Source organism: Glandiceps talaboti, chromosome 5 (genome assembly GCF_964340395.1).
Source record: "Glandiceps talaboti chromosome 5, keGlaTala1.1, whole genome shotgun sequence".
Lineage (NCBI taxonomy): Eukaryota > Metazoa > Hemichordata > Enteropneusta > Spengelidae > Glandiceps > Glandiceps talaboti.
The window spans coordinates 4,913,586-4,940,425 of NC_135553.1; the positions used below are offsets into that span (position 1 = coordinate 4,913,586).

The 26,840-nt window shown below is 36.8% G+C and overlaps 2 protein-coding genes across 2 annotated transcripts in view; both read left to right on the forward strand.

The window, feature by feature from the left end:
- LOC144434914 (polycystin-1-like) overlaps positions 1–16,023 on the forward strand; it is a 34,220-nt gene extending 18,197 nt beyond the window's left edge. The window contains exons 20-42 of the mRNA XM_078123436.1: positions 39–258; positions 994–1,091; positions 1,600–1,725; positions 2,091–2,208; positions 2,571–2,755; positions 3,126–3,279; positions 3,819–3,910; positions 4,327–4,561; positions 4,952–5,216; positions 5,848–6,043; positions 6,444–6,668; positions 6,977–7,064; positions 7,566–7,855; positions 8,279–9,169; positions 9,571–9,803; positions 10,223–10,400; positions 10,899–11,076; positions 11,776–11,898; positions 12,320–12,607; positions 13,174–13,496; positions 14,234–14,489; positions 15,164–15,430; positions 15,796–16,023. Coding sequence (XP_077979562.1) covers positions 39–258; positions 994–1,091; positions 1,600–1,725; positions 2,091–2,208; positions 2,571–2,755; positions 3,126–3,279; positions 3,819–3,910; positions 4,327–4,561; positions 4,952–5,216; positions 5,848–6,043; positions 6,444–6,668; positions 6,977–7,064; positions 7,566–7,855; positions 8,279–9,169; positions 9,571–9,803; positions 10,223–10,400; positions 10,899–11,076; positions 11,776–11,898; positions 12,320–12,607; positions 13,174–13,496; positions 14,234–14,489; positions 15,164–15,430; positions 15,796–15,953 — 5,187 coding nt within the window. The 3' untranslated portion in view covers positions 15,954–16,023. The remainder of the gene's footprint in view (positions 1–38; positions 259–993; positions 1,092–1,599; positions 1,726–2,090; positions 2,209–2,570; positions 2,756–3,125; positions 3,280–3,818; positions 3,911–4,326; positions 4,562–4,951; positions 5,217–5,847; positions 6,044–6,443; positions 6,669–6,976; positions 7,065–7,565; positions 7,856–8,278; positions 9,170–9,570; positions 9,804–10,222; positions 10,401–10,898; positions 11,077–11,775; positions 11,899–12,319; positions 12,608–13,173; positions 13,497–14,233; positions 14,490–15,163; positions 15,431–15,795) is intronic.
- A 2,459-nt stretch (positions 16,024–18,482) lies between these two features.
- Positions 18,483–26,840, forward strand: part of LOC144434915 (uncharacterized) — a 32,516-nt gene continuing 24,158 nt past the window's right edge. The window contains exons 1-11 of the mRNA XM_078123437.1: positions 18,483–18,569; positions 18,763–18,790; positions 19,631–20,107; positions 20,612–21,103; positions 21,676–21,799; positions 22,340–22,527; positions 22,902–23,037; positions 23,771–24,003; positions 24,341–24,504; positions 24,938–25,592; positions 26,231–26,421. Of these exons, the coding sequence (XP_077979563.1) occupies positions 18,483–18,569; positions 18,763–18,790; positions 19,631–20,107; positions 20,612–21,103; positions 21,676–21,799; positions 22,340–22,527; positions 22,902–23,037; positions 23,771–24,003; positions 24,341–24,504; positions 24,938–25,592; positions 26,231–26,421 (2,775 nt within the window). The remainder of the gene's footprint in view (positions 18,570–18,762; positions 18,791–19,630; positions 20,108–20,611; positions 21,104–21,675; positions 21,800–22,339; positions 22,528–22,901; positions 23,038–23,770; positions 24,004–24,340; positions 24,505–24,937; positions 25,593–26,230; positions 26,422–26,840) is intronic.

A 26,840-nucleotide genomic window follows, 5' to 3' on the forward strand; every position in this document is an offset into this window, starting at 1 on the left:
TAATTTTCTGAATAATGTTCTTTGTTATTGACATCAAGGTATTGCCTCTCGAATTTGATGAAACGGAAACGACCAATCTGATTAAAAGTTTTACTTCTGATGACGATAGTATGATGAAACAAATGATAGGCAATGGTGACTCGGGGACAGCTGTAAACATTGCCAGTGCATGCGCCAAGACTTTGAATAAAGCGTCAACGTTGTCGAAGTTAGGCACATCGTCAAACTCGTCATCGGTCACCGTTGTGCCAACTAGCTGTGAGTATTCATATTCCAGTCAAGTTCGTCGAATTTATCAGCATTATGCAACCTGGTCCAAATAACAAATGTGTTTGATTAAAAACACATGGCACACCATGTTGAAAGTGCAGAGACATGTATTACATTAAATCAATCCTTTGATAGGAACAGTTTTATGACCTCTTTACATGTACAATAAATACCAGATAAACTTGAAATACATCCAGGAATGTGGGCTATTAAGTCTGTTTAAAACTGTTCTTATCAAATGAAATGGAATGTAATACTTTCCTGTACATGGTGTGCCAATTCAGTTGTTTACTTTCCCTGTTGGTAATAAGTTCTGCTTTAATGCTCGCCCTGTCGCAGGTTGTAAGTAGATCGAAACATTGTTCAAGACACATATTTCTGATACTGTTGTCAATTCTGAGTAAAATAGACCACCATGATATAACGGTAATGATGTAAAAAGGAGTAGATGTAAACGAAGAAAAACACAAAGAAGAGAAGAAAGAATGGAAGAAGGAGAAATTTTAAATGAAGTCAGGGGGCTTGAAATGTTTGTAATTGCATATGGTATAATCTCATATACTGGAAATAGCATTTAAAGCCTAAAAAAGAAAGAACGAGACTGGATTGAGTCAGGATTATAAAAATATTCTTGATGGAAAAGATTACTTATCGTATTATATAATATACTTGTTCTAAAAAAATTGATAGGATCTAAATATAACCCCTTTTATTACTTTGTAGCTTCATCCATAACTTCATCAATTAGTACGGGTATATATACAACTCAAAGTACTCTGCTTACTGATGACGCGGAAATCACAAGGGCTGAAAATACACAGGTTAGTCAGAAAACAAACTTTCTCATCCGGGTACTTTTAACTCATTAGGAGAAAATATCATAACCTATTCATCAGAATTGTATAAGTCATTGTCCACTTCAATCCATTTTATTTTTACAATTATGAAGGATAATTCATGCGATTTCAGTGAAAGATTTATGGTGTGACTACATCATACATAAATATGATATTTCATCCAAAACTTTTTTTGAAACAGAAATGCACTTAATGATTAAGAATTCAAAATAGGTTTGAAGTATACCAAAGGGACACTCTATTGCAGCATATGTGTTTTCTGGCATATACCCAGATCCCTCTGTTTAAAACTTTCATTTGGTATTTTATATAATATGTCATCTTGAAGCCATGTTCCTGTTCAACTTGGTAGTTTTCTACTTTCAGCTCTGAAGAAGTCGTTTTAGTAGTGATCATAAGTCAGAGTGCACATTAATACCTATCGTCGCTAATTCTAAAATGTAAACCGACTGGTCTGTTTTCTTCGCTACAGTTGAGAGCATCATTAGCGGAAGGTATTTCTTCTGGATCTGTTACAACGATGGGAGAACTGAAACATTTCACATCAGCGCTAGTCACTGTGACCTATGACCCCTACGAACTCAGTGAAGATGCGCAGGTAGAAAGAAAGCAACCTGTTGCCATTATCAGCTTCATTTGTTATCTGAACCTTTGCTTTTGTTCGAAGCCATCCTTTAAATTTTAATATGTTGACAGTTTCAACCATTCCAGTAGTTTTCACGACCACGTAATTTCTTATCATCCACATCTATATCTTTTGCTTCCCTTTCCTTTCGCTCTTTGCAGTCACACTCTTCCTACCAAATTATCCTCCCTTTCTATTTCTGTTTTCTAGCCTGTACACATACGCAATATCAGATGAAACACTGTTCCTCTGACTCCCCCCCCCTCCCCCGCTCTAACTTTCCGTAGTACTATTTTTTCTGTGGGAAGAAATAAAGCACACCATGTGTCTTTTGATAGGATATTGTGTTGGCCACATCAGAGACATGGGTGTCGTTCCTTGGAGAAAAGACTACTGAAGGCCGAACAATGGCTGACTACCTGGAAGATGCTGGTAGTGGACTATTGGCTGTAGTTTGTAAGTCAAATTAAGTCAGTACAGAAGAAGGAAAAAGAACAATGTCAAGGAATACAAATGTATCTTATAGGGATTATTTGTATGTAAAGAAGCAAATAATCTATAGAACGGAATTTCTAGCAGTTGGTTTGATTACAATGATAATGATTTTGAATGCATTGAATGGTACTTTTGTTCCACTAAAACTTTACTTTTCAAATAATAACATGCACACACACACACACACACACACACACACACACACACACACACACACACACAAACACACACACACACACACACACACACACACACACATATATACACACACACACAACATCAGCATGACTCTAAATAATGTTTGCCACATGTTTCTTGAAAAGCGAATTCGTTGGCTGCTAGTAAAGCTACGGTACAACAGTATCATGCAGCGGCGGAGGCCTTACAAACAGATTTGGATGTGCTTGTAACAACGGCAGCCCCTGACGATAGTAGTAGCAGCGCAAAGAGAAGACGCAGAAGAGATCTAGAACAAGCTATCGAAGATGCTAATATAGCAGAAGAACAAGTAAGTTGAAATTGTCAGATAGATGTATTTTAGACCGGTGGTGGTGGTGGTGGTGGTGGTGGTGGTGGTGGTGGTGGTGGTGGTGGCGGCGGCGGCGGCGGCGGCGGCGGCGGCGATGATGATGATGATGATTATGATGATGATGATGATGAAGACGACGACGATGATGATGATGATGATGATGATGATGATGATGATGATGATGATAATTGTCTCAAAGGAATAGAGTAGCTAACCTCCTTACGATATAGATATTTTAATAATATTTGTCATATGCTAATGAAAACAAGTGACAATGTATACAGAAATAGCCACGAATGCATTTTTCCATAATCGTTCTGAACAAACGTCCAACGATTGTCGTTGCTAGGCACATGAACGGGCAACCAAAGCAATGAGTTTAACAAGATCAGTTACTGACACAGTTCAAAACACAATGGTGGCTGGACAGACCGACGTATCGGTAGCTGGGAATGGCATTTCTATCAGAGTGGGCATGACATTTACTGAGAATATGGAAAACAGTAAGTTATTACAAATATCTACACAATCGATGGTAAGTATTCTGTATGACGTAAATATGATTATATTGAGTGTGGGATGCTGGTTAGTACAGTGCGTACACTGAGTAAAAAAGAATAATGCGCAGACGACAGAAACTTGGCACCTCGCTTTAAGCTTAAACGTCACTTCCGTTTAATTACATTGTAATACAATTGTCAACGATTTTGAGGTAGGAAGATTAAAACCACAATGTTGTGCAATACGCTGTTGATGCACCACTTTCCATCAGCGGGAAGTATGGTTGGAATATCAAAATTAGGAGAGTCTAATAACGTAGCAAAATGAAGGTAATGTATGCGACACGTTGTTAGTTTTATCATTCAATTCAACCATAGACACTACACGTGTAGGGTCTATGATTCAACCAAAGTTGGAAAAGCAGTTTGATAATAGCTATTATTACATGTGTTTATTTTACAATGCATTACAATTCATCGATTTGCTACAAGTTTGCCCCAATAGACGCCAATTTTTACAACTTCTATTTCAATTTCAACAGAACAATATGACCAGGGTAATGGCGTAACAATTGAACTACCGAACACACAAACTATGTTTGGTGATGATAATATTACTTTCATTGGGCAAAAGGTATGTTGTAGCATCTTTTTTTTTCCTTTTTTGAAATTTCATATTTAAATATAAGGGAAATTTGTGTAGATGATTATTCTATATTTGTTTAACATTTTTAAACTTTGGTCAGCTGCATTCGTACATCATGGTTGGCTGTTATTATCGTTGTTGTTGTTGTTGTTGTTGTTGTTGTTGTTGTTGTTGTTGTTGTTGTCGACCGACTGACTGACTGATTGATTGACTGACCAATAATACTATGCGTTTGGTCATCCAGGTGGCTACAGGTACGTGGCTTGTTTTGCTCTCACTTCCAATATAGTTCTTACAGGAATCTTTAGTATGCAATTGTTTGATATTCTTTATTACATTACATCAGCACGGAGTTACAATACCAGTGTATAAGCGTACTCTGTATTACTACATATACCTTGCAGGTTATTACATACGACGATAATTTCATCACGTGGACTAACAATTCAAATAACGTACAAGGTACACTACTCTCGATGGATCTCACCAATGACACTGGGGAACCCATCGATCTGAAGGACTTGGCGAATCCCATCGAAGTATGGTTAACACGTGATGAAACTCACGTTGATCTTAACGTTGAATGGCAATACAATGTAACCACTCCTTTTGGAGACGATATGACCATACATTTGATTAGTAAGTAGGAGACTTTCACATCTCTCTTTTAGCGAAATACCGATTTCCGAATTATGACAAAAGCTATAAGTAAACAAATTTTCAAAGTCACTGAAAATGATGAGCTATAACTGGTTTTAATCTGATATAATATTCATATATTCTACATTGCGTCGTTCATAAATGAGCGGGAAAATTTGTGTAAATTGATGTATCCCTCTGAGCGAAAAATTGAACTTTCTCCAAAGATGATAGAAATCGTACTCGTCAGTTATTCATAGCAGCATGACAAGTTTTGGAGGGAAAGTTATTATTCGTTACATCTTGATAAATGCTGTAGCTATCATGTTTGTCTCAGTTGTTCGCATGTGTGTTTGTCGTTTTCTGATTTGCATCGATGCCTACCGACAGCTCTTGACGAACCAGCAGCTCTGGTAGTGGAGGTGCGCCCGTTAGACGTCAATGGCACGAACACAGAGAATGTTACGTTTTTCTTGTATTTTGGCGTTGATATGTATCCTTCTGACGACGTTGGCGAACACGATTTCAACTGTACCATACCGAGACTTCCACAGTATGAAATGGGTGACAATGGCACGTTGTACGTCAGCAACCAATGGGAGTTGGAGGAACCGTACTTGTGGACTTGTTTTTTCAGCAATGTATTACTAGAAAGGTAGGAAGTGTTCCAATGAAGGTGTTTAGGGTCAACTGGGGTAATTTAGGATTATTGAGAATATGAAGAGCACTTACGAGAACTTTCAAGAACGGATGCTTTCAAGAGTTGGCTGAAAATATTACCTCTGTCCCAACCTCCTTTACAGCGGCAATGACAATACCTGAGGCTATGATTCAGCACAGTCGTTTTACATAGCACGATAAACCTTGGGACAACTTCAACGCGTGTCTAGTTTTCTGTCGGATCTGATTTCTTTGAGTTGTACAGAATACTAGGATCACGTTATTCTGAGTAGAAGTGTATGGACGTTTACCTGATAACATTCTGTGATTGTTGATGTAATAAAAATAGTACTTACGAATATCAAGGACAGTCACATTTTCCATGTTTTATAAGATTTATATAGGTACATTCATTTTACTTTCCGAGTCATAAATATTAAAAATTCAAAAATTCACTATGTTATTCGCCAAAAATTCCCTCACGGGGGCTTCTTATCAGTTTACAAGACTAGTTCCAAAGAATTACTAGACATAGTTAACAGAGCTAGAGTAAGGTACGGTAAATAACATTCCCTGTTAACATTTTGTCACTATATACAGCTAATATTCCTTATTCTATTCCTTAGTTACATGAATACTACGGCTGACATCTACGTCGGAGTTAAACACACCGGTGGTTGGAATGAGACAGCTGCGGACACATACCTTGCTGGGTCCGATTACGTCAATTTCTGGCCGATGAATTATCAACTACGGGACTATACACTACAGTGTAAATACTTCGACTTTGATGACGATGTGTGGAAGCAGGATGGTATGGAAGTACGTGTAACTTTTTATTCATTTTTTTAAAACAAACTTGTATATATATATATATATATAAATATATATATATATATATATATATATATATATATATATATATATATATATATATATATATATATATATATATATATATATATATATATATATATATAAGATGGGTAAACTGGAAAGTGGAAATAAGTTTTCGGGCAACTAGTCATTTTCATTTCCGCAAAATATGCCTGGTGTGTATATTGGCCAAAATAATTTATGATAACATATTAGAAAGCAATACAGTCAATATAAAGTTACAGATAAAAACTAAGAAATCAAGGTGAAAGTACTGTAGTTTGCAGAATAAACACTGTCCAGCATTTATCTACCATTCACGGAGACTTGAATTCCCTATGAACAGGTTGGATCCAGATCAACACAAACTGATACTCAGTGTTTTGCGAGACACTTGACGCTATTTGGTGGTGGCTTTCAGTTACCCATAAACAGGGTCGATTTCAGAGACTCGGCTTTCACCAAGCTTCATGAAAACCCAGTAGTCTTTGCGTTCATGGTGTCCTGTATTGGGGTCTACCTTGCAGTCATTGTGTGGGCCAGAAAGGCTGACAAAAGAGACTTGATAAAGGTATGCATAAGTCTTTATACCGTACTTCTTTGTTACGAAGCTGTTTGCAAACATTAATTTTGTCATATTTATACAGCTGATATCTTCTGAGATTTGCTATTGGACAGAAAGGGTACTTTGTTTTTGCAGATTGTTTTCTGTGTCAAAACTATTAATTCCATTCTTATTTACTTCTCCTGAGCAGTAACTTATTGAACAAAACCTATGATAATCTTACAGTTTTTACTGGCAACATTTATGTCTATAAAGCTACACAGTGGTCAAACAACTATTTGTATAATAATCTATGTTTTTGTACGATAAATTAGGTGGGTGCTACGCCTCTGAAGGACAATGACCCCAGGGATCAATACTTCTACGAAATTACTATCTTTACTGGTGTCCGAAACAATGCTTGTAAGTGTAATTGATACGCATTAAAGTACTTTGTAATCATTGCAGTTATGATACAAAGGCCAATACTAGGATATGACGGACTGTTGACTACTAGAGAAAAGGAAGCTACTGCACTGAAATATCGTACAAATGAAATGGCGAAATTTACGTCATTTTACAATATATTCACCATGTTCCAAGACGAAATTCGAATCGGATCAACCACTCGTCCTCGACAGACCATTCCCACATTCACTTTCAGAGATATAGTTTGTGATATTTTCTAACGATTGCAATCGTTTTTTCCTAGACCGATAGGTATTATTATTTTAGGAGAAAAAATAATATGCGTAATTACGAAATATAGTTGTTTTCTGTCGCCAAGCTTGCCACAACAAACACAGCATCATGTCTTCAGATTCTTAGGTGTATTCGAATACTGGATAAATGTATGCATAGCAACTGAGTTGTTATAGTGTTCTCTTTCTCTAACTATCCATGTATCGTTATGTTTCTGTCTAGCAACGTCTGCTAAAGTTTCCATAATTATGACGGGAGATAAAGCAGAGACAGAGCCCCGCCCCCTGGTGGACGATAAGAGAAAGATATTTGAGCGAGGAAGTGTTGACTCTTTCATCATGGCGGTACCTGAGCCTCTCGGCAACCTCATTCACGTACGTCTGTGGCATGACAACGGAGGAAAATATCCAAGCTGGTTTTTGAACCGAGTGTCAGTGAAGGATTTACAGACTGATAACATGTTTTATTTCATGTTGGATCGCTGGCTTGCAGTCGAGGAAGATGACGGACAGGTAGAGCGATGTTCTTTCTACTAAAATATCACCGGTTCAGATTGTCGAATAAGCTTGGAAACTTCATTTGTTCATTTAAATGTAACGAAAGATCACAAGTGCGATATGAGCAACATCGAATTATTATAGTCGACGACAAGGATACAAAACAACGATACACTATCATGTGCAATCAGCCAGCAGAATTGATCTCATACATCGGAAAGTGCCTTTTCATCTTTGGTCAGCGTCGTGACAAATCACATTTAGTAAACACGTGGTTATCAATTTAGTGTTGGGGATTGAAGTCCACCAATGAATATGGTCAAACGAGCGAATTTCGCTTTTGGTAATTATGTTTAAATAGTACCAAATTATGCAATCAATTATTTGTTATTGTAAATCTATTCATTAATATGCATTCGTTTTTTTCATGTTGTGTAGATCGAGCGTGTTATTCCTGTGGCTGGTAAGAGTGAGTTGACCAGTTTTGGACATTTGTTCTACAGCAAGACCAGACGTAACCTGAGCGACGGTCATCTGTGGTTTTCAGTCTTCATTAGACCACCACGAAGTAAATTCACTCGTGTACAGAGAGCGACTTGTTGCGTATCTCTCCTCTTCTGTACCATGATGGCGAATATATTCTTCTACAACGTAGATATAACTGGTGGTGCAGGAGGGACATCGTATTCACTCGGCCCGATTAATTTCTCACTGGCAGAACTCTGTATCGGTGTGATCAGCAGCCTTATGGTGTTCCCAGTCAACTTGATCGTGGTTCAGATATTTCGGACTGTGAGGGAGCACCCGCAAGTAAACTGTTGCTGTTGTTGCCGACGTAAGGAAACGGGGGACCCTGCCTCTTCATACGTGCGTACAAGTATGAGTGCTAAAACCGAATGTGGGCCAGGTGCTGCTAAGGCGAAATCAGAATTAGAGCATCAGTTACAGATGCTTGACGTGGAAGAAGAGGACCAGTTTCTCAAAGAAAACAAACCAAGGCCAGAAAGCATGGCTTCTCACACCAGTCGGCCCATCAGTCGTATCAGCACTATCTCGTACTCTGGAGTTTCCGTTAATATGGAAGGGGCCAGCGAATATATGAAGAAGCCGGTAGCAGGATACAAGAAAATCCGTAAAAAGAAGAAGAAATGTGAATTGCCATGGGGTTTTGTATATGTGGCTTGGTTTCTGGCTGGAGCATCTATGGCCGTGGCATTTGTTATGACCATAGAAGTAGCTGGACAATTTGGCAAGGAGAAGTCTACTGAGTGGTTAAAATCAATGGCATTCTCTCTCATACAAGATATACTCATCTCCCAACCAATAAAGGTAAGCAATTTATTTCAGTCCTTGTTTAGATAATATGACAATTACATCTTTGATTTTGTAGTATCAAACCCGCTCCCGCCAAAATGTAATGCCAACAATTCTAACTTGACCGTGAAATTGTAGTCTGTAAGATGTGCAGTGTCGGGGCGCCCTCACGCAGCGGCTTTAAGCTTCCCAACAATGACGGAACGACAGAGCGTATTACAGTCCAGTGAATGTCAAGCACAAAACAGCTTAATTTTAGAATCGAACCATAATAATCCTCTAAATCCTTTCAAAAATGATCAAACTATTTTTTAAAACATTAAGATTTTGGAAATCCATATAAATCAGCCCAAAAGACCACACGCAAAGGCAAATTAGTCGTAGGAAATCTATTTTACCCTTTATTTACCCGATAGGTATTATTCCTTGCTGTGTTTTACGCCTTGGTTATCAAAACCCCCGACAAAGCTGAGGAAGATGAAGACTCTCCTCACCTTGACAAAGACGAAGAGTGGGTCCACGAAAGGATGACGGTAGATGAACTGAACAATCCTGAAAAGATGGCTGAACTACAACGTGAAAAGGCACTGCGCATGTCCAGTCTACGATTACCTGATACCGATGAACTTGAAACGGCCCGACAAATCAGGTATGACGATGACGTATTTAAATTTTCCCATTAAAGACTGAGTTTTGTTTTGTTTTGTTTTTAATTTTGCAGTGTGAAGCGCCTCAAGGGGTTCTCAACGCTATGTAATCTGGAACAAATTCTGATTCCTATCCATAGACCACTGCTTTGGTTTGTGTCCATTGTTATCAATCGTTGTCTTCTGCTTACACACAGTTGCCCATATATATATATATATATATATATATATATATATATATATATATATATATATATATATATATATATATATATATATATATATATATACATACACACACACATATATATATGTGTGTGTGTGTGTGTGTGTGTGTGTGTGTGAAGTTGCATGTAAATCATGAGAACCAGGAAAGTGACAATTTCTTACTGAAAATTTGACGTTTACTTTCATCTGACAGATTTAAAGAGATTAGAATGCACGGTATCCTGAAAGAGATCGTCTTCTATGTGATGTTTCTATATCTCCTGATGATTATTTGCTATGGTAACCGCGACCCGGCTGGATACCTGTTCAGCAATTCCCTGATGGATCAATTCGTCAATGCTGGGTACAATGGTAAAATGAAATACCAATCGGTACGTGGTTATGGTTATCAAACTTTCTGCTTTATCATGCCGTTAACCAATTGTTGTGCAAGTGAAGGGGGAAGACAATGCTGAATATTGAGATACCGTAGTATTTGGTATGTGTAATGGAAGTCTGGGTGGGGGGGCAGAATGGATCTGCCAGTACAATGAAAAGACTAGTCTAGCTGCTAAGCCGCCCGACTTTCTTCGGCTTTTGTTCGGCTACATTCGGAGCCTAGGTCTTATTACAAGACTAGAAAAAAAGACTTTAATGTAAAGGTATAATACCCGCATTGTCAAGATGTTTTACCAGCGATATCACATAATACAATGATGCTTACATTAAAAAGTGATGCACCATAATAATTTACGACAACACGTTTCAAATCAGTGATGAAACTTGGAAAGTTACTTTTCAGAATCAAACTGACCAACGAGTTGATTCTGTGGTCAGTGTAATATTCTAACCGCCTAATTGTGAAATCGAAACCTTTTTCGTCTTTCTAGATATCCACCCGAGATTATTTCTGGAACTACACTGAAAATGTGTTGATACCAAGCTTTTTCACCAGTGATTGGTACAACGGTGAACGAGACAAATACGGTGCTAATACTGGAATGATTGCAGACAGATCGTCAGTGTTAGTCGGAGTGGCGCAATTCAGACAAGCTAGGGTCAAAACGGGTTTGTAGATGACTTTATGTTTTAGAAACTATCACTTTGACCTTTACGGAGCACAAGCTGAGTCTATATGTCTTTTGAGTGCAAGTTTTGCTTTATGTTGAAAATATACTGGCAGTAGTTTACTCACTGAAGCACCTTTGACCATCGATTGCAAGTTAGTGAACTCCAACCTGGACATAAATTATACGTAATTTATGAAAATGTTGAGAAATCATTCCAATGTAATCATCTATCTAATAATGCCAGGGAAAATTGTAATGTAATGTCATAGAAGGCATGTCTCGACATTAAACTTACCTCATTGGAATAATAGTTTCATCGAGGTTTTATGTCAGATATGTCACATGTCAAAAGGATTTAAACCCAGCTTGCACCACCTCAACCTTTGACAACTAACAAACTCTAATAACTGAGTATCTACAAGGGCAAACCTCAATATAAATCATGTCGAAAAAAATACACCAGATATACCACATACTCCCTTTGTCATTTGTAATTGATTTTCATGTACTCTCACGTTTTTGATATCCTTCTCCTTTTCTCATGAGGGCGCCCTCTTAAGCTTCTTCCGAAATGCCTGCAAGATTGCAAGACACAATTTATACACAAAGTACAGTGATCACAAAGGTGATACTGCAATTGATGTACCAGGATAAAACGATTACCTAATCTTCGTCCATCATCATGGTTTTTCTTTAGAAAATTGCTCTATTCGTGAAGAATTCCAGAGTGTTATCGATCGATGTCGTATGGAATACAGCTATTCAAATGAACTCTCTGACAATATGTTAGAAGGATGGGAAGCGATTGCCAATGGAACAGGTATGTTTTCAGTTGTCAAGCACAAACGTTCCAATAATAACGAAAGAAATGTCCCTTATATGTTTATAAACTTCAACATTTATGTAGATATTGTGACACATCACTGAAAAGTACCAAATTGTCCTTCTACACCTAAGTAACTTAGTTTTTATTTCAGTGAAGAACATTTTCCTGAAATTTATATCTTAGCAATCGAAAAATTTAACGATGCAGTATATACTGTTCAAGTACAAAAAAATATAGAAATTTCTGGAAAAATATCTGGAGAGGTTTGAAAGATCGAGGTCGAAGGTTGAAATCGTTTTGCACTTATTTACGGCTGAAAATTAAATACAGAAATTGACATTTAAGTAAATATATTCATCTATGTTTTTTTTTACGTTTTCATTTTTATCCTCACTCTTTCTCTTTAAACTTACAGAGGAACCAAACTACCGGAATAAATACATGTCGGTATGGGAGCACAAGAATTGGTATTCCATCGACTCCTACCCGTACTATACCAAACATGCTACGTACAGTGGTGGTGGCTATGTGGCGACACTCGGTAATGACTACGACGCAGCAATTGATATGGCATCGTATTTGAGGGCTAATAACTGGGTTGATCAATTCACCAGGGCTGTGTTTATAGAATTCGTGGTGTTCAATCCATCAAGTAACCTGTTTGCAGTGTCGTATCTCATCATGGAATTTCTGCCGACTGGAGGTACATTCAAATTTTGACGACAATTTATCTGCGTTATTACACTATGTTTGGCAAATCTGTAACACATCGTAAATGTTTTTGAGGGGTTGTTTTTGTTTTGTTGTTTGTTTATTTATTTATTTATTTATTTGTGTGTTTGTTTGTTTGTTTGTTTGTTTGTTTGTTTGAAAATGAATAAATAGTAGTCGTATGTTAAGTTTCACAGTGACTGTTCGTATTACATTTACAAAAATGATTTGTTGAATTGAAATGCGCTTTTTCTACTATATAGGATGAAGTTCACTTTATGTTTTATAGTAATCTATACAGGGATCTAAGAATTCCTGGATAAAATAATAACTTTAACGCAAAATTTTAGTCACATGAACATATACGATAAACTACAATATACAATTTTAAAATTTCCCATTGATACCACACATTTTTTACACGAGGCATTTAACCTTTAACCTTTATGTATTTAATTTGATAATTCTTTATGTCATATAAGCCAGAGGGTTGGATGTGGCTAGCTCTTTTTGTAAATTTAATAACAACAAATAACTATATGGTTTATTTCTGTTTAGGTGCATTTCCGTACACTAAATTTCATATTATGCCCCTCGACCGATACTACGGCACCTGGATGTATTTCGTGATGGCGGCCGAAGTTTTGTATACTCTCTGCATCCTGTACTTCGTGTACAGAGAGATGAAATTGGTAATGAAGTTTAAGAAGAAATACTTCAAAAGTTTCTGGAATCTATTTGAAGTCGTCTGTCTCTCCTTGGCCATAACCGCAATTGTGATGTATTTCTTAAGACTTGTCGTGTCCTGGAATGTCGTCAAAAAGTACAAAGAAGACAGAAATGCCTTTACCAACTTTCAATATTTATCATACTGGGACGAGGTTGGTGTTCTAATCTGCATATTATTTGACTTTACACCTTTTTTAAATATTGTCTTCACAAAAGCATACTGGTATGAGATTGGTCTTCATAATTTGCATCTTATCTGACCTTTCACCAGCTTTTGTCAAAAATGCCTTTATCAATTTTCTGTATTTAGCATACTTGGAAGAGGTTGATCTGCCTTATTTGCATTTTATCAAATATGGCATATACCTCATTAAGCTTTAAAAACATAATCAAATACCGCATAATCATATATTTATATTAATAGAGAAGATATCAAAGCGTCCCCTTTATTAACATATCACGCAATATTTCATTTTCATGATTGTGAAAGACATGTGACTAAATAATCCAAATATATATATATATGGTGTATATTTTGTTCAACTTGAAAAGTTGCCAAAAACTAAACATTTGACAACTTCTGTTGGTGTGTTATCAACACTACTTGATATGACAGAAGTCTGGTTTCTACTAAACCAACGTATATACCATACATGGATAACGTTTCAAGGCACGGACAGCAGACATTAAAAAAATCCCCATCTCTGGGTAGTAGCCACGGCCTTTCAGTCTTTAGTAAGTGACATGGTGTAGCTTCTTTAACTATAGTATCGCGATATGTTTTAACGTTTATCGTCTTTTATCAGCTAGTACTGTATAGTTTTACTTTTCCAACTGAGATGAATCAAGCAAAAATTATGATCGTAATGTGTTTTCTCATATTTTTCAGCTCTATGGATACATGGTTAGTGTCTTACTCTTCCTTTGCACCATCAAATTCATCAAGCTATTACGTTTCAACCGTCGGATGTTGTTGCTAAGTGAAACCATCAGAATATGTTGGTACGACATGTTCCTCTTCCTCATCATCTTTGGAATCATGTTCTTTTGCTTTGCGCACTTCGCATTCCTCATCTTTGGTATTTCATTGAAGGATTTCAGTACCATCGTGCTGACCATAGAATCGCTCTTTTCAACTCTACTCGGTAAGTCAATATGCTATGATGAAAATTATAAGATTCAATAAGCGTTTCTTAAAGCTCCCATAGCTGTAACGTTTTGTCACTTTTTCGTCAATTTTGTTGGAAAATACACCAAAAGCTGTTCTGGCCATATAGACTCTAGCCTTTCTATAATACTCAGTAGGTTATTAATACAAAGAAGAATCAATACATACATGTTGATCAATGTTTTGCTTGTTAGTTGGCATATATAAATGTAAGGACATTTCAATATGGATTAAAATAACCACCAAGAACCATAAACCTAAAGGCTGTACCTCTCTAAAAGCGTAGCAGTCCAGCGTCTGATTAACACACGTACCCCGAGTCCATCACTACATGACCAGTAACTATGGACGCTATGGGGTCCTAAACTACGAAAAACCTGACCAGTAACTATGGACACTAAAATAAAACTTTGTTTCTGATCAGAAATTTACATGGTTTACAAAAGATAATTTCTTTGTTGAACTCAGACGTCACGCAAACAAGTCAAGTTCAAAGTGATGGCTAGAACAGACACCAACATAATGATTGCGACACAAAGCATTGTCACATGTTTGATTCGTCAACAAACAAACAGAACATCACTCGGACATGCGCATCAGCCTACCACTGGCCTTTAACTACATCTTTTTTTCTGAACATGTTTTGACCAGGTAAATTTGAGTTTGAAGACATGGTAATGGCAAGTCGATATCTTGGACCCATCTTCTTCTTCCACTACGTCATAATCGTCATGTTTGTAATGCTCAACATGTTCCTGTCAATTATCAACGAAGGCTTTTCCCGAGCCAAGGCGAACAACGACCGACTCAAGAACGAACTAGAGATTGTCGACTTCATGATTGACAGATTCAAGAAATGGACAGGATTCTCTGAGAAACGTATACAGAATAGTGTGAAGGCGTACCAGTATCTTGAAGGTAAATATTTGTATGACTAAAGCATTATGGCATTTTCTTGTCGTAGAGGGCGCTGCGAACGGTTGTGGCCGCGCATCGGTGTTTTGACATGCGGGTCGATAGGATGATTTCCACAGCAAATATCACTATAAAATGGGAGCTAGAATAATTTTTGAAAACGCTATCTGCACAATTTTGTTTTCTTCTTCAAGAAAAATGGTGGGTAATTTGGAAAGACACGTCAACAAGATTGTATACTAAAAGCTAGACCCGCTGCACAAAAATGTAACCGTGAGGTGACAACCGTGACGGAAAGGGTATGAAAGTTTGATAATTTGTTTGATTGCCCTGTAAACTTTAACTTTTTTGTCACTTTTTGGATACAGGTGCTGACAAGGGAGATGTGGAATGTGATGAATTGAGAGACAAGTTGTCAGAAATGGTAGATCGTCTAAATGAACTGGTTCGAGCAGAGAAAAGAGAAAATAAAGACATTCTCGAAGACGTCGATGATGATAAACCACGACAAATATTTACGTCTTAAAGAAAATAATTAACATGTGTCAAGTCACTTTTAAAAATTCTAAGAAAATTTAGACCTCGAAAATTGTGAAGTATGTGTATTCTAGTTTCAATTGTACGTTTCACTTTAGTTGATATATTTTGATAGAGTGTTAGTGTTCTGAATAACTTTTTTAAAAAGTTCAAGGTGTATTTTTTATCGTGGTAGGAATTTTAACCAACATACACGGAAAATCAAACCTTACATTTGTCTTTATAGTACTATAAAGTAGGTAATGGGTTTAGTCATGCGTTAAACTCAGATTTAGGTTGTATATAGAGTTTCAAGTCCATCCAAGTTAGTGACACAGCTCCCCTTCCCATAAATCACACTTACATATACACACATTAGTTACACATCAATATTAACATTTTGAAATAATTGTGTATCCATTTTCACACAACTAGAAATAAATGGCACATTTTACTTTGACAACCAAACTTTAAAACACTAGATATGTATACAAGCAATCCTAAAGTTTAATGTTGTACGTTTTGTTTTGATTTGTTGTTGAATTTCCATTAGTTTGTCAGACAATCGAACAACACATGTATGCATCTCCCCCTCCCCTCTCTCTCACACTTTCAAATTCAGTCACTTACACATTATTCACTATAATCGTTGAAATTGCTTTATTATTTTATTATGTGTGAATAAATTAAAGTAGTTGTGTAAACATACTTGAAGGTGCGAGTTTTCTTTAACAAGTATGAAGATGTTGGTTATTCATTCAAATCTCTATCTAAGTTTTATTGGTCAGCATTCCATTATTCTACATGTTCCATGTCAAAAGATACTTGCAAAGAAAGTTGATTCCTTGGATACTAATTTTCGTAATGACGATACCCAAGTTATTTTGATAAGGCAATGCTGTCAATGAATCTGCAAAGTTGCGCAGTGGAAACACCCAGGTTCAATATTAAAGAGACCAAGAAAAGGAGAAAAAGCACGTATCATTCCTATAGTAACTAAATATGAGCATGCGCATTAAGGTAGAATGTGGAAACAAGAGAAAGCGATCGATAAACTTTAAGACGTTGTCCCACTCTAAGGATGCGACTGTTGATCAATAAACCAACAAATGGAGGCACTTTGGAAAATGTGTCATCTCTTTCAAAGTTATTTTGTTCAAAATGACAAACGGCATTCCTTTATTGCAACTTCAAACTTAACCAAACTATAAAAGCGACTTCAGAATTTGTATGTGTCGACGATCTTAATTAATTATTCATGAATATTGATCTTAGAAATCTGCAAAAGTTTTCTGACATTGTCAGCAGAAACAAACGTACATCTCCGCCAAAATAACAAGACTATATTGTTAATTTGGACTACCATTTGTTTCAAACGATCTTGGGCAAACAATTAGTATTTCCGAGCTCCTTAAGAGTCCACAGTACAACTTAGAAAACCAAAGCGGTTCAATGCAAATGTTCATAAATATAACTGTACACCGTTTGATTTGTAATGCTGCCTAAGACAGATTATCTCTGGCACGATATCGATCGTTCTGAACCTGTGTTCAAAGACACGTCTACAGAAAAATATCTTTATTTCAACTTAAACTTGAAGTTCGTCATTAGATTGTCATGTCGCTATTGGTAATCTACAAAAATACATCAGTGTAAACTTACTCAAGTTAAATTTCGTTAAAAAGACAGGTTGTATCACGTACATATCAGTTCGACTTGACCCGGATGTTACAACAATCTAGAGTATAGTAAAATCAATATATCTATCGACGAAATCTTTCAACACACACAGCAGACTTGCTCGTCATAGCGCCTATGTTTGCTCTTCGTTCTATGGCCTGCCCTCCCCTATTTAGGTAACTGCAACTATTTCAGAAAAAAAAGTATTTCACGTGAAAGTGGCAGATTTCTGCGTAATCCTGTAACAAAGTTACATTTATAAAATAACTTGAGAGCACTTTCAACCAAAAATACAATCAATATGTGCCAATATTTTTAGCAGTTAAATGCCAGAAAGGGGTGACAAGCAGCTAATGCAACAGCCTCCGTAAGTTGCGTTGCGTAAAAGTTCTGGAAAACAAGAAAGTGGAGATCGACAATCAGGACAACGCTGGGTGACGGAAATTCGCGTCCAAGATTCTGGTTTTCCTTTCCGAGGATAGCCGGGAATTTTTCCCGTAAATTCCGAGTGTATTAGCGTGACTGATATGTTTCGGTTAAAAATTGTGACTTGGTTGAGCTGCGCCACTGTAATGGTAAGTGTAAATTCTGTGCCTCCGATAGCACTGCATGACACAAATCGCCACACCTGTACAAGATGACGGCCATGTTGACATACTAAAAAGTCAGTCAAATCTGGCTTTTGAATCGTTTATTTAACTCGCGATTGGTCAGTATGATCATTTAAACCAAACCGAGAAGCCTGTGTAACTTCGACCACCACTATCTGATACTTTTACTAAAAAGAAGTGACAAAAATATTCAACGTACAGAATAAAAATGGATAGTGATGATATGATACCTTATGAGCAAAAAATCGATGACAAGACTGAAGAAGGCTGAGAGTCTAATATACATGTTGTTAGACCGTAGTCTACTTTTCAAATTAAAACAAATGAAGCCAGAGGCAAGTAAATTTAGGAATAAGTGTGTTACATAGACGTAATTGAAATGTCATTTAGAGGCTTCCTAAAATACAAAATGCATATCACATTGAGGGCTAGACAGACGTACCAAATCGATAACATTTCAAACGTTGCATGACTTGTTGTAATTGACGATATGATGTGGAGGGTTTTTTCTATTTTTCACTTTCACAGGTCTTACTTGGCCATACAGCTGGTGTAGGTAAGTAACTTGGTAATCAATTCACGAGTTTACAGTCAATTTCACGTGACATCGCACAGACTGTCTGTGGCACTCCCGTAGCTATAAGTGTTAAATTGATATCTTAATGTCAACTTAATAGATACCTAGACACTTCAGTGGTAACAATGTGAAAGCTACATTTTATTTCTATCTTGAACGAGTCAGCATGTCAGCATGTGCTCAAAGTATTGACTTTATTTAATCAACGATAGCATGTTGTAAAAAATATTAAAAAATAGGCTTTTGAAGTGTTCTATTTTTATCAGCGAAATATCAAACAAACTGATTATAGAAAATGAAAACTCAAAACAGGCCTTATTTTTGCTTGAATTTGCATGTACACGTTTGCATTTTCATCTGAACCCCGCCATCTACAGATGTGACGTTATATATATATATATATATATATATATATATATATATATATATAACTCGGTGAGTATCAATCTGCTAAGACAGTGTTCTATACCGCAATGGCTGAGCGTAATAGTATATATATATATATATATATATATATATATATATATATATATATATATATATATATATATATATATATATATATATATATATATATATATATATATATATATATATATATATATACATATAATTGGACTAGCCGCCAACAACAACAACAACATCATCATAACATTTTGATCTGAATGTGATTTGAAATTACCCTTCTGAGCTTTGAAGTTTAGGAGCACAGATCTGAAGTACATTTAATTGTAGTAAGAATTAAAACGATTTTGGGGATTTTCTCTCGTGTTATTATCTATGTTTTACTTTTATTTATTTACTTTTTTTGTCTTTTAGGTCTTGAGTTCTGTACTGATGAATACCTAGGCACAGGGGTCCTCTTCAAGACACGACTGTTTACTGATGCGGCAAACCGACTTACTATTTTCGACACCATTCCGTTTACCTGTTATGGAAGAATCGCAAACTGGCGTTTCTACAGCACAAATGGAGCTTCTTTCAAAGCTGGCGTCTGGAGATGGATATATGGAACTTACTACGAACTGGTTGGCGAAAACACCATATCGGGTTCGAGTTCGGGAACCACGACAAGAGAGGTACCGGAAGCCGAACGAGTTGCCTTCCAGCCTGGGGACTTCATTGGTCTCCGATGGTCGACTAATCCCTTCAGCTACGATAATTCTGAGGATTCGATCAGTGTCAAGTACGTTTCTCATAGTAGCTATGGTTCCACGTTAACCGCAGGGACTGCCTATTCGGTCGCCAGTACAGATGACAAGCACTATCCCCTCAGAGCCATATATGAAACTGAAGGTAAGACTTTGGAAATATAGTGTGTATTCTAGTCTGTGTACGTCGTTGAATCTGTGTTTCTGCTATGCTCGCCCTTCTACAGTATGGATCTGTAATTCCGATGTGTTCATTCTATCAACTGTATTCTATGGCTATAATGAGCTCAGCAGAATCACACAGATCCGATGACGTAGACAACTTGAAGCTATGTATACTACGCCTTCAATCCTTACCGTATCTGATAGGAATGGTTGGTTGAAGTATGAATGATTGTTGAACCTGTTTGGGGTCTGAAAAACTAATGTTTAACATTGAAGATTGGGTTTATGAAATTGTAATTTTTTTTAGATCTCTTCACGAACGAACTAACTCGTTTATTTCACATTGCATTGCATTGCATAATGCACTTAGCATCATAGTCCAAGAATGCCATCATTGTGATTCCTCGTGTCGAAGCTTTGTTTTCAGTTAGTCTAATATAACATTCAGGTTTCTTATTTAATTTAAAAAAATTGTTTATTCCAGATTTTACGATGGCGTGTCCGTCAGAGGAATGGGGTTATGATGTGAAGGATAGAGGGAGTGGGGATTCGGCCAACTACATCATGTTATTTAGCGGTCAGCCATTTCAGTGCTACGGACAAGTCCAAGGATGGAACTTCTTCAGTAATACCAACAACGACTTTAAGGTTGGAGTGTATCGGGAAGTTAGCAGTAACCAATATGAGATGATCGGCGAGAACGAGATATCCGGTCAGCATTCTACCATAGAAGCAACCGAAGTCACACTCAACGAGCACGAACGTATTCTTTTTCAACCGGGAGATTTGATTGGTTTGAGATGGAACAGTGCTGGTTATGCTGTCAAATACGACGGATCTGGATCAGAAATCCGAGGCATGGTATATGCTTCGCACAGTGACTTAGATTACAGTTCGAAGACGGTTGGGGATGTGCTAACAATTTCTGGTAGCCTTGAACGAGCCTATTCCTTGAAAGCTCTTGTCTCTCCCTTCGGTGAGTACAAAAACCTTATTTTTCACTACACCTGTGGCTCCATTGCCATGTAGCACTACTAAAACACCATTAACTTCGTCATGTAAAGTTGGGTTAACAAACATAACGCGTTTGCCGCTTGTCCATATATTGCAACACTACAACCATGCATTGTATGTACATGTAGGATAGGATAGGATATGATATTCAGGTTCGGTTTAACTTAGAATTACAACTGATGACTTGTGTTTATCCGGTTCGTTTACAAATCACTTCCTAAACCTCCAAATGACAAAATAATATTTGGCTACAAAAATATTGGGCCATATTACTTCACAAGGTTTTTTAAGAAGAAATGTGTACTGAAGGTATTTTATCAATTAAAAATAAATATCAATTTCTCACCCATAGGCCTCTGAAAATCATATCGACTTTCTCCACATCGAATAAAGTTTCTTATATGATTGCGTATTGAAAAGAAAAGAAACTAGTTCGTTCAAGACAGGCACAATTTCTGAAATAGAAAACAATTTATCGTGTTTATAGTTTCCAGTCTTATTACTTTTTTCCCCGTTGTTCTAATATTCCTACAGCATTTGAAGGTTGTTTTGACGATTCGGTAGAGGAAAGGGAGATGTCTGTTCCAGTTGGACTATTTGATCGAGGTAGTCTTACAACCGACCAGTGCATCACATATTGTGCCGACAGGTCTTACAAGTAAGTATTTCTATTTGAGTTGATACCAAACATTTCTAAAAATCGTTCAAATACACAGCATTTGATTTATAAAGTCTCTGACACGATGGATGTTACTATCGGCGGACCAAGTTGTAGGAACAACCATGGAGGTATACAAAACCATGATGGTGCAAGCAAAGACTTCGAATTCTTTATATTACCTGAAAACTATTCTTTTGAAAATGTAGACTTAGTCTTGTAAAATACTAGGTTGGCGCATTTTGAAATGTTCAAAAATATCATTTCTAATTGCAATTAACACTCGATAATTTGAATCAGTTACTTTATTTCGACCGTTGACATGTAAATACCAAATCTTTTACTTGATAATATACGTTTCTGGTTCATGTCATTTTGTACTTTTTCATCTACAAAAGTTTTATGAATACAAACTCATACAAAGAATGTCAGTTTTTAATATCAAGTTTTAGTTGTAGTTAATTAGTCGTCAGATTGATGGTGATTGCATTTATTAAGCATATATGATAATAATTTCCATTCCTCTTTCTATTACTACAGCTACGCCGGCACACAACAAGGCGATCTTTGTTTTTGTTCAAATTCCCGAGGTAGCACAGGTTATGGTAATTCTGACAATTGTAATATTGCGTGTTCTGGAAACCCGTACATCAGCTGTGGTGGCTTTATGGCCAATATGATATTCAAGACCCCTATAGTATTGTATGGGTACTACCTCGAACCAGTCGGTAAGACATTTTTATATTTTTTCCACGAAATCCTTGACACAATATATATAAGGTTTTTAGATCTCTCTCAACTTTTCGATCAGTGTATATTTATTTGCACAAGCTTGAGGCTTGTGATTTAGTTATAATACGTAAATGACGTCACCAATCATCGGAAACAATAAACCCACTAAGTCTACTCGGAGCAAGGTTAATTATTCATGTTAATAGACTCATTTGCATAATCGTAATTGATTCGTTAAAAGAGTCGTCAATATACTATAAATACGCCAAAGAGTGACGTAACTTTACATCAAGACATGATGCATGAAGAAATAGTTCAAAATTTGCAAAATTCTTTCTAAATTTTTTGAATTTGTCCTCTAAAATTTCAGGAAGTTTACTATCTTTCGAGGAAAGTAGTGTATCAAGTAATATTTCACAGGGATTAAGTGTGAAATATAGTTATGATTTCGGAGACGGAGCCAGTGTGACAGGTCAGAGTGAGAGAATAGCCTACCACACATACACGTAAGTAGCAGAAACAACATAAAACGTTGAATTTAGATTATGTGCATTCGATTTTCTTTCGCCTCCGATTCAGGAAATGTACAAATATAAAATTAATATTTTAAGACCTGGCAATTTCATTTTTACGACAATTGGAGAGCTCATTCCGAACCACTATCCAAGAAGCTAAACTTTCTAGACATTTTCAAACAAATTTACGAACTACTGATCGACAGTTTTGTTCATGGGGTTCTTTCTTTGAGACTGTCGGACAAATTTCACAATTTCTTCACCTGATCATGTAATGACATCAGAAAGGCAAGCCATACTAAGGACTGGTCAGTTCGCTGTAAGTATGCGGGCGCATAAAGTATGTAATTGTCCCTATCACCTTCAGAAACACCAGCATCCGAAGTCATTTCAAAAGAGAATTGAGGAGCATCTCCAACCAATTGACTAAACATAGTCCATATTCATAATCAATTGCAGACTCTCGTGTTACTCTTTTATTCGCGCTCGCCGTATATTTATATTTATTCTGAATCTTGTTTTTCATCTGTTTTGTTTTGTTTTTCTTTATCTTGATATAGATAGGCCGTTTTAGTTCGTTCATATTCATGTGCATTTGAAACCATGTACTCAGAACTAACATCTAACATTCGTCTACTGTTGTTGCCATAAATGATATTTCCCGCCCTTCCCCGCACAGCACTATAACAATGTCCTCAAATGGTCTTATACATTTATCGTACAGGAAACCGGGTTCTTATGCTATAACTGGGTCTGTCGTTGACCAGTACATGAATTCAGACACTGACATCACCACTATCGAGGTATTCGTCAACCTGACTCGGGTTGAAGTTGACTGCCCCCTTGCGGTTGAATACAATGCAGTTTTCGGGTGCAGGTTTATCGTTTACCAAGGAACGAACATGTCAGCAACAGTGAATTGGACTGATGGCCGAACTGTAGATCTTGATATAGCAGGTATGAATGAACACCTTCATAGTTCATACAAACGTTCGAATTGTATGCATTGTAATCTTGATTTTTTTTTTCACAGTAATTTTGATTTGATCAGGTTTAAAATAGAATGGCAGTCACTTTTCCGCTAAAAGATAATTCCTGTAACTTTAGAATGTCACTTTAATTTTGAACTAGATAAATATGATCGTTACCAGATCTAGAGAATTGGTGTAATGTTTTACTGAAAAATGGCCAAGTAAAATATCCGGACCTTAAGAATTCAAATTTCATGTTTTTTTTAAAACGACGACACAGAATAAACAAAATTGTCTGATAAAGTAATGTTTTCAATTCTTAGATGCTGAGATCGTATCATACGGCTCATCGGAGGAACCTGATCTAGAGCTTAACAACCAGCCAACCAGCGCATTATACCTGGCTATAAACCAACGAATAAAAGTGAATGGTAACTTGGTGGGTTGGGAACTGAATATCATTTCAACCGGTCGTGTATATCTTCAGGTAAACCTATTTCGCATTTAGTGGTGTTTTTTGTTTGTTTTTGTTTTTTGACGGAATTGATGTCTTATGCCATCCACAAGCGAAGTTTAACAAAAACATATGGAATTTATACTCTGGTCGTTCTACGTCATAATAACGCGTGTTTACTACGCTGGTATAATTATGTTCTTCTCCAATATGTTTCCTCATTCAGCCGGAAAATGCTCGTGGCCTAAGGGTTTTTCCACTACAAGTCACAAGACGAGTAGTGACGAAGACCCTTAAGACACTTGTATTTTCCTTAGCTGAAAGAAGAAAAATATTGGCCGACAGCAAAACATGTTACTTAATATTAAAGATTGAGATTTAGCATATCTTCAGTGTATATGGCGGAAAGCAATAGTCTTTGAAACGAATGTAACAATGAACTTATTTTTTACCTTTTTCCACATAGGTGTATCGGCCTTATTGTAATAACGATGATGAAGAATACTGTTACCGGTCCAATGAGTGTCTTTCAGTTTATTCTAAATGCCACAAGCAGACAAACTACTGGGCAAAGAGTTGTGGTAGCTCCGGTCGTTACAGCTTCAGCGAACGTAAATGCATCACATCCGATGACTCAATCGAGGCAGATGAAATCTTCAGCTCAATGCCACATGACTACGAGTTCATTAAAGAATACAGCATCACGTTTGACCGCATTGGTTTACAGTTCTACCACATTCCTGAAGACGACCAAATTGTAGTTCAACAAGGCGACGTGATTGGCTGGTACAACAGCAACGAAGGCAAGATTGGATACGTCGAAAAGGAATCCACTGAAGGAGCAGAGTTTAGACCATCCGTCAGCGGGTTTAGCAACCGGTATAACAGCGGCTACATAGCCTATACGTCTGGTGCCAGTGCTCATGACTACAAACACAGTCTCCGTGCCCATGTAGTGAAACCGTCTGTGATGCATGTGTACCATAACTACACATGGGGACCCGATCGTCGCGATGTATTCGTCAATGTGTCAAACCCTGTGCACGATTCAGTGAGTGATAATATGACGTTGAAAGTCCAGGTGGTAGTTTCAGAATTGGCGTTTATTGCACCTGACCTTGGTAAGTATATAGGTCCTTGCTCTTGTCATCTCACATCTAGGGTGTTATGTAATATAAATTACACACGAACAAATACAGAATATCAAAACAAAATAATTTTCCAGTTTTAGAAATCCGTTAATATTTTACAGTTGCTTAATTTCTTCATCGATCTCGTACATGAAAGACAATACTACAAATTTGATGAAGTGAATAAAACCTTAAAAACATACCAGAAAGGATTCAACGCTATTTTATCGTGAAAATGAATGAAGTTTTTTAAGTTTCTTCAGTGGAAACTAACCAAATCTGAACAACAAACCACGTCTGCAACATTGAATGTTTCTCTCCATTGAACCGGCACAGAGCCGTACGGTACTATAATAACTAACTACCAGTTAAACAAATAGGTATTCAGTTTTGTTTTTTGAAACAACTAGCTGACGGCCTACACTATCAAGTATCCATATTTAAGTTGTGTGCAACACAGTCCTTTAATGAGGGACTGTGTTTAGGATTATAGCTAGCACATTCCCTGATAAAACCACATGAATATGACGACATGGAGAAGTGTAAACATGGTAAAGTAAAGTGTGTTCCATATCTGAAAGAAGGTCGAAGGGTTTTGTTTCCAACCATTATTGACATTCGTCTTACAGCCGTCTCGACAGAGTACGAGACGTTGGAAGTAGTACCTCACAAGGGAACTGAAGTGTGGTATCACTGGTTATTCGGTAATGGTGACGAAATGGTAACACAGGAGATGATAGTTAATTACACCTGGCCAGATGATGGCGTTTACAATATTACATTAATTGCTTACAATGACATCAGCGCTGATACATTTGAGGTAATCTTAATTCATACTTTCATAAATGAATATATTTTACATAATTTGTTTTATAAATCCATCCACGTGACGGTTGACATAATTTTCTTAGATATTTCTTTATGTGTGTGTGCGCGCGCGCGCGTGTGTGTGTGTGTATGTATGTGTGTATGTATGTATGTATGTATGTATGTATGTATGTATGTATGTATGTATGTACGTACGTGTGTATGTATTTGATAATGTGTGTACGTGTGTATGTGTGTATGTGTGAGAGTGAGTGAGTGAGTGAATAATTGTTTGCTGTTGTATCTTTGTTTATTTATTTATTTATTTATCTATTTATTTATTTATTTATTTATTTGTTTGTGTGTTTGTTTGTTTGTTTGTTTATATGTTTGTTTGTTTGTTTGCTTGCTTGCTTGCTTGCTTATTTAATT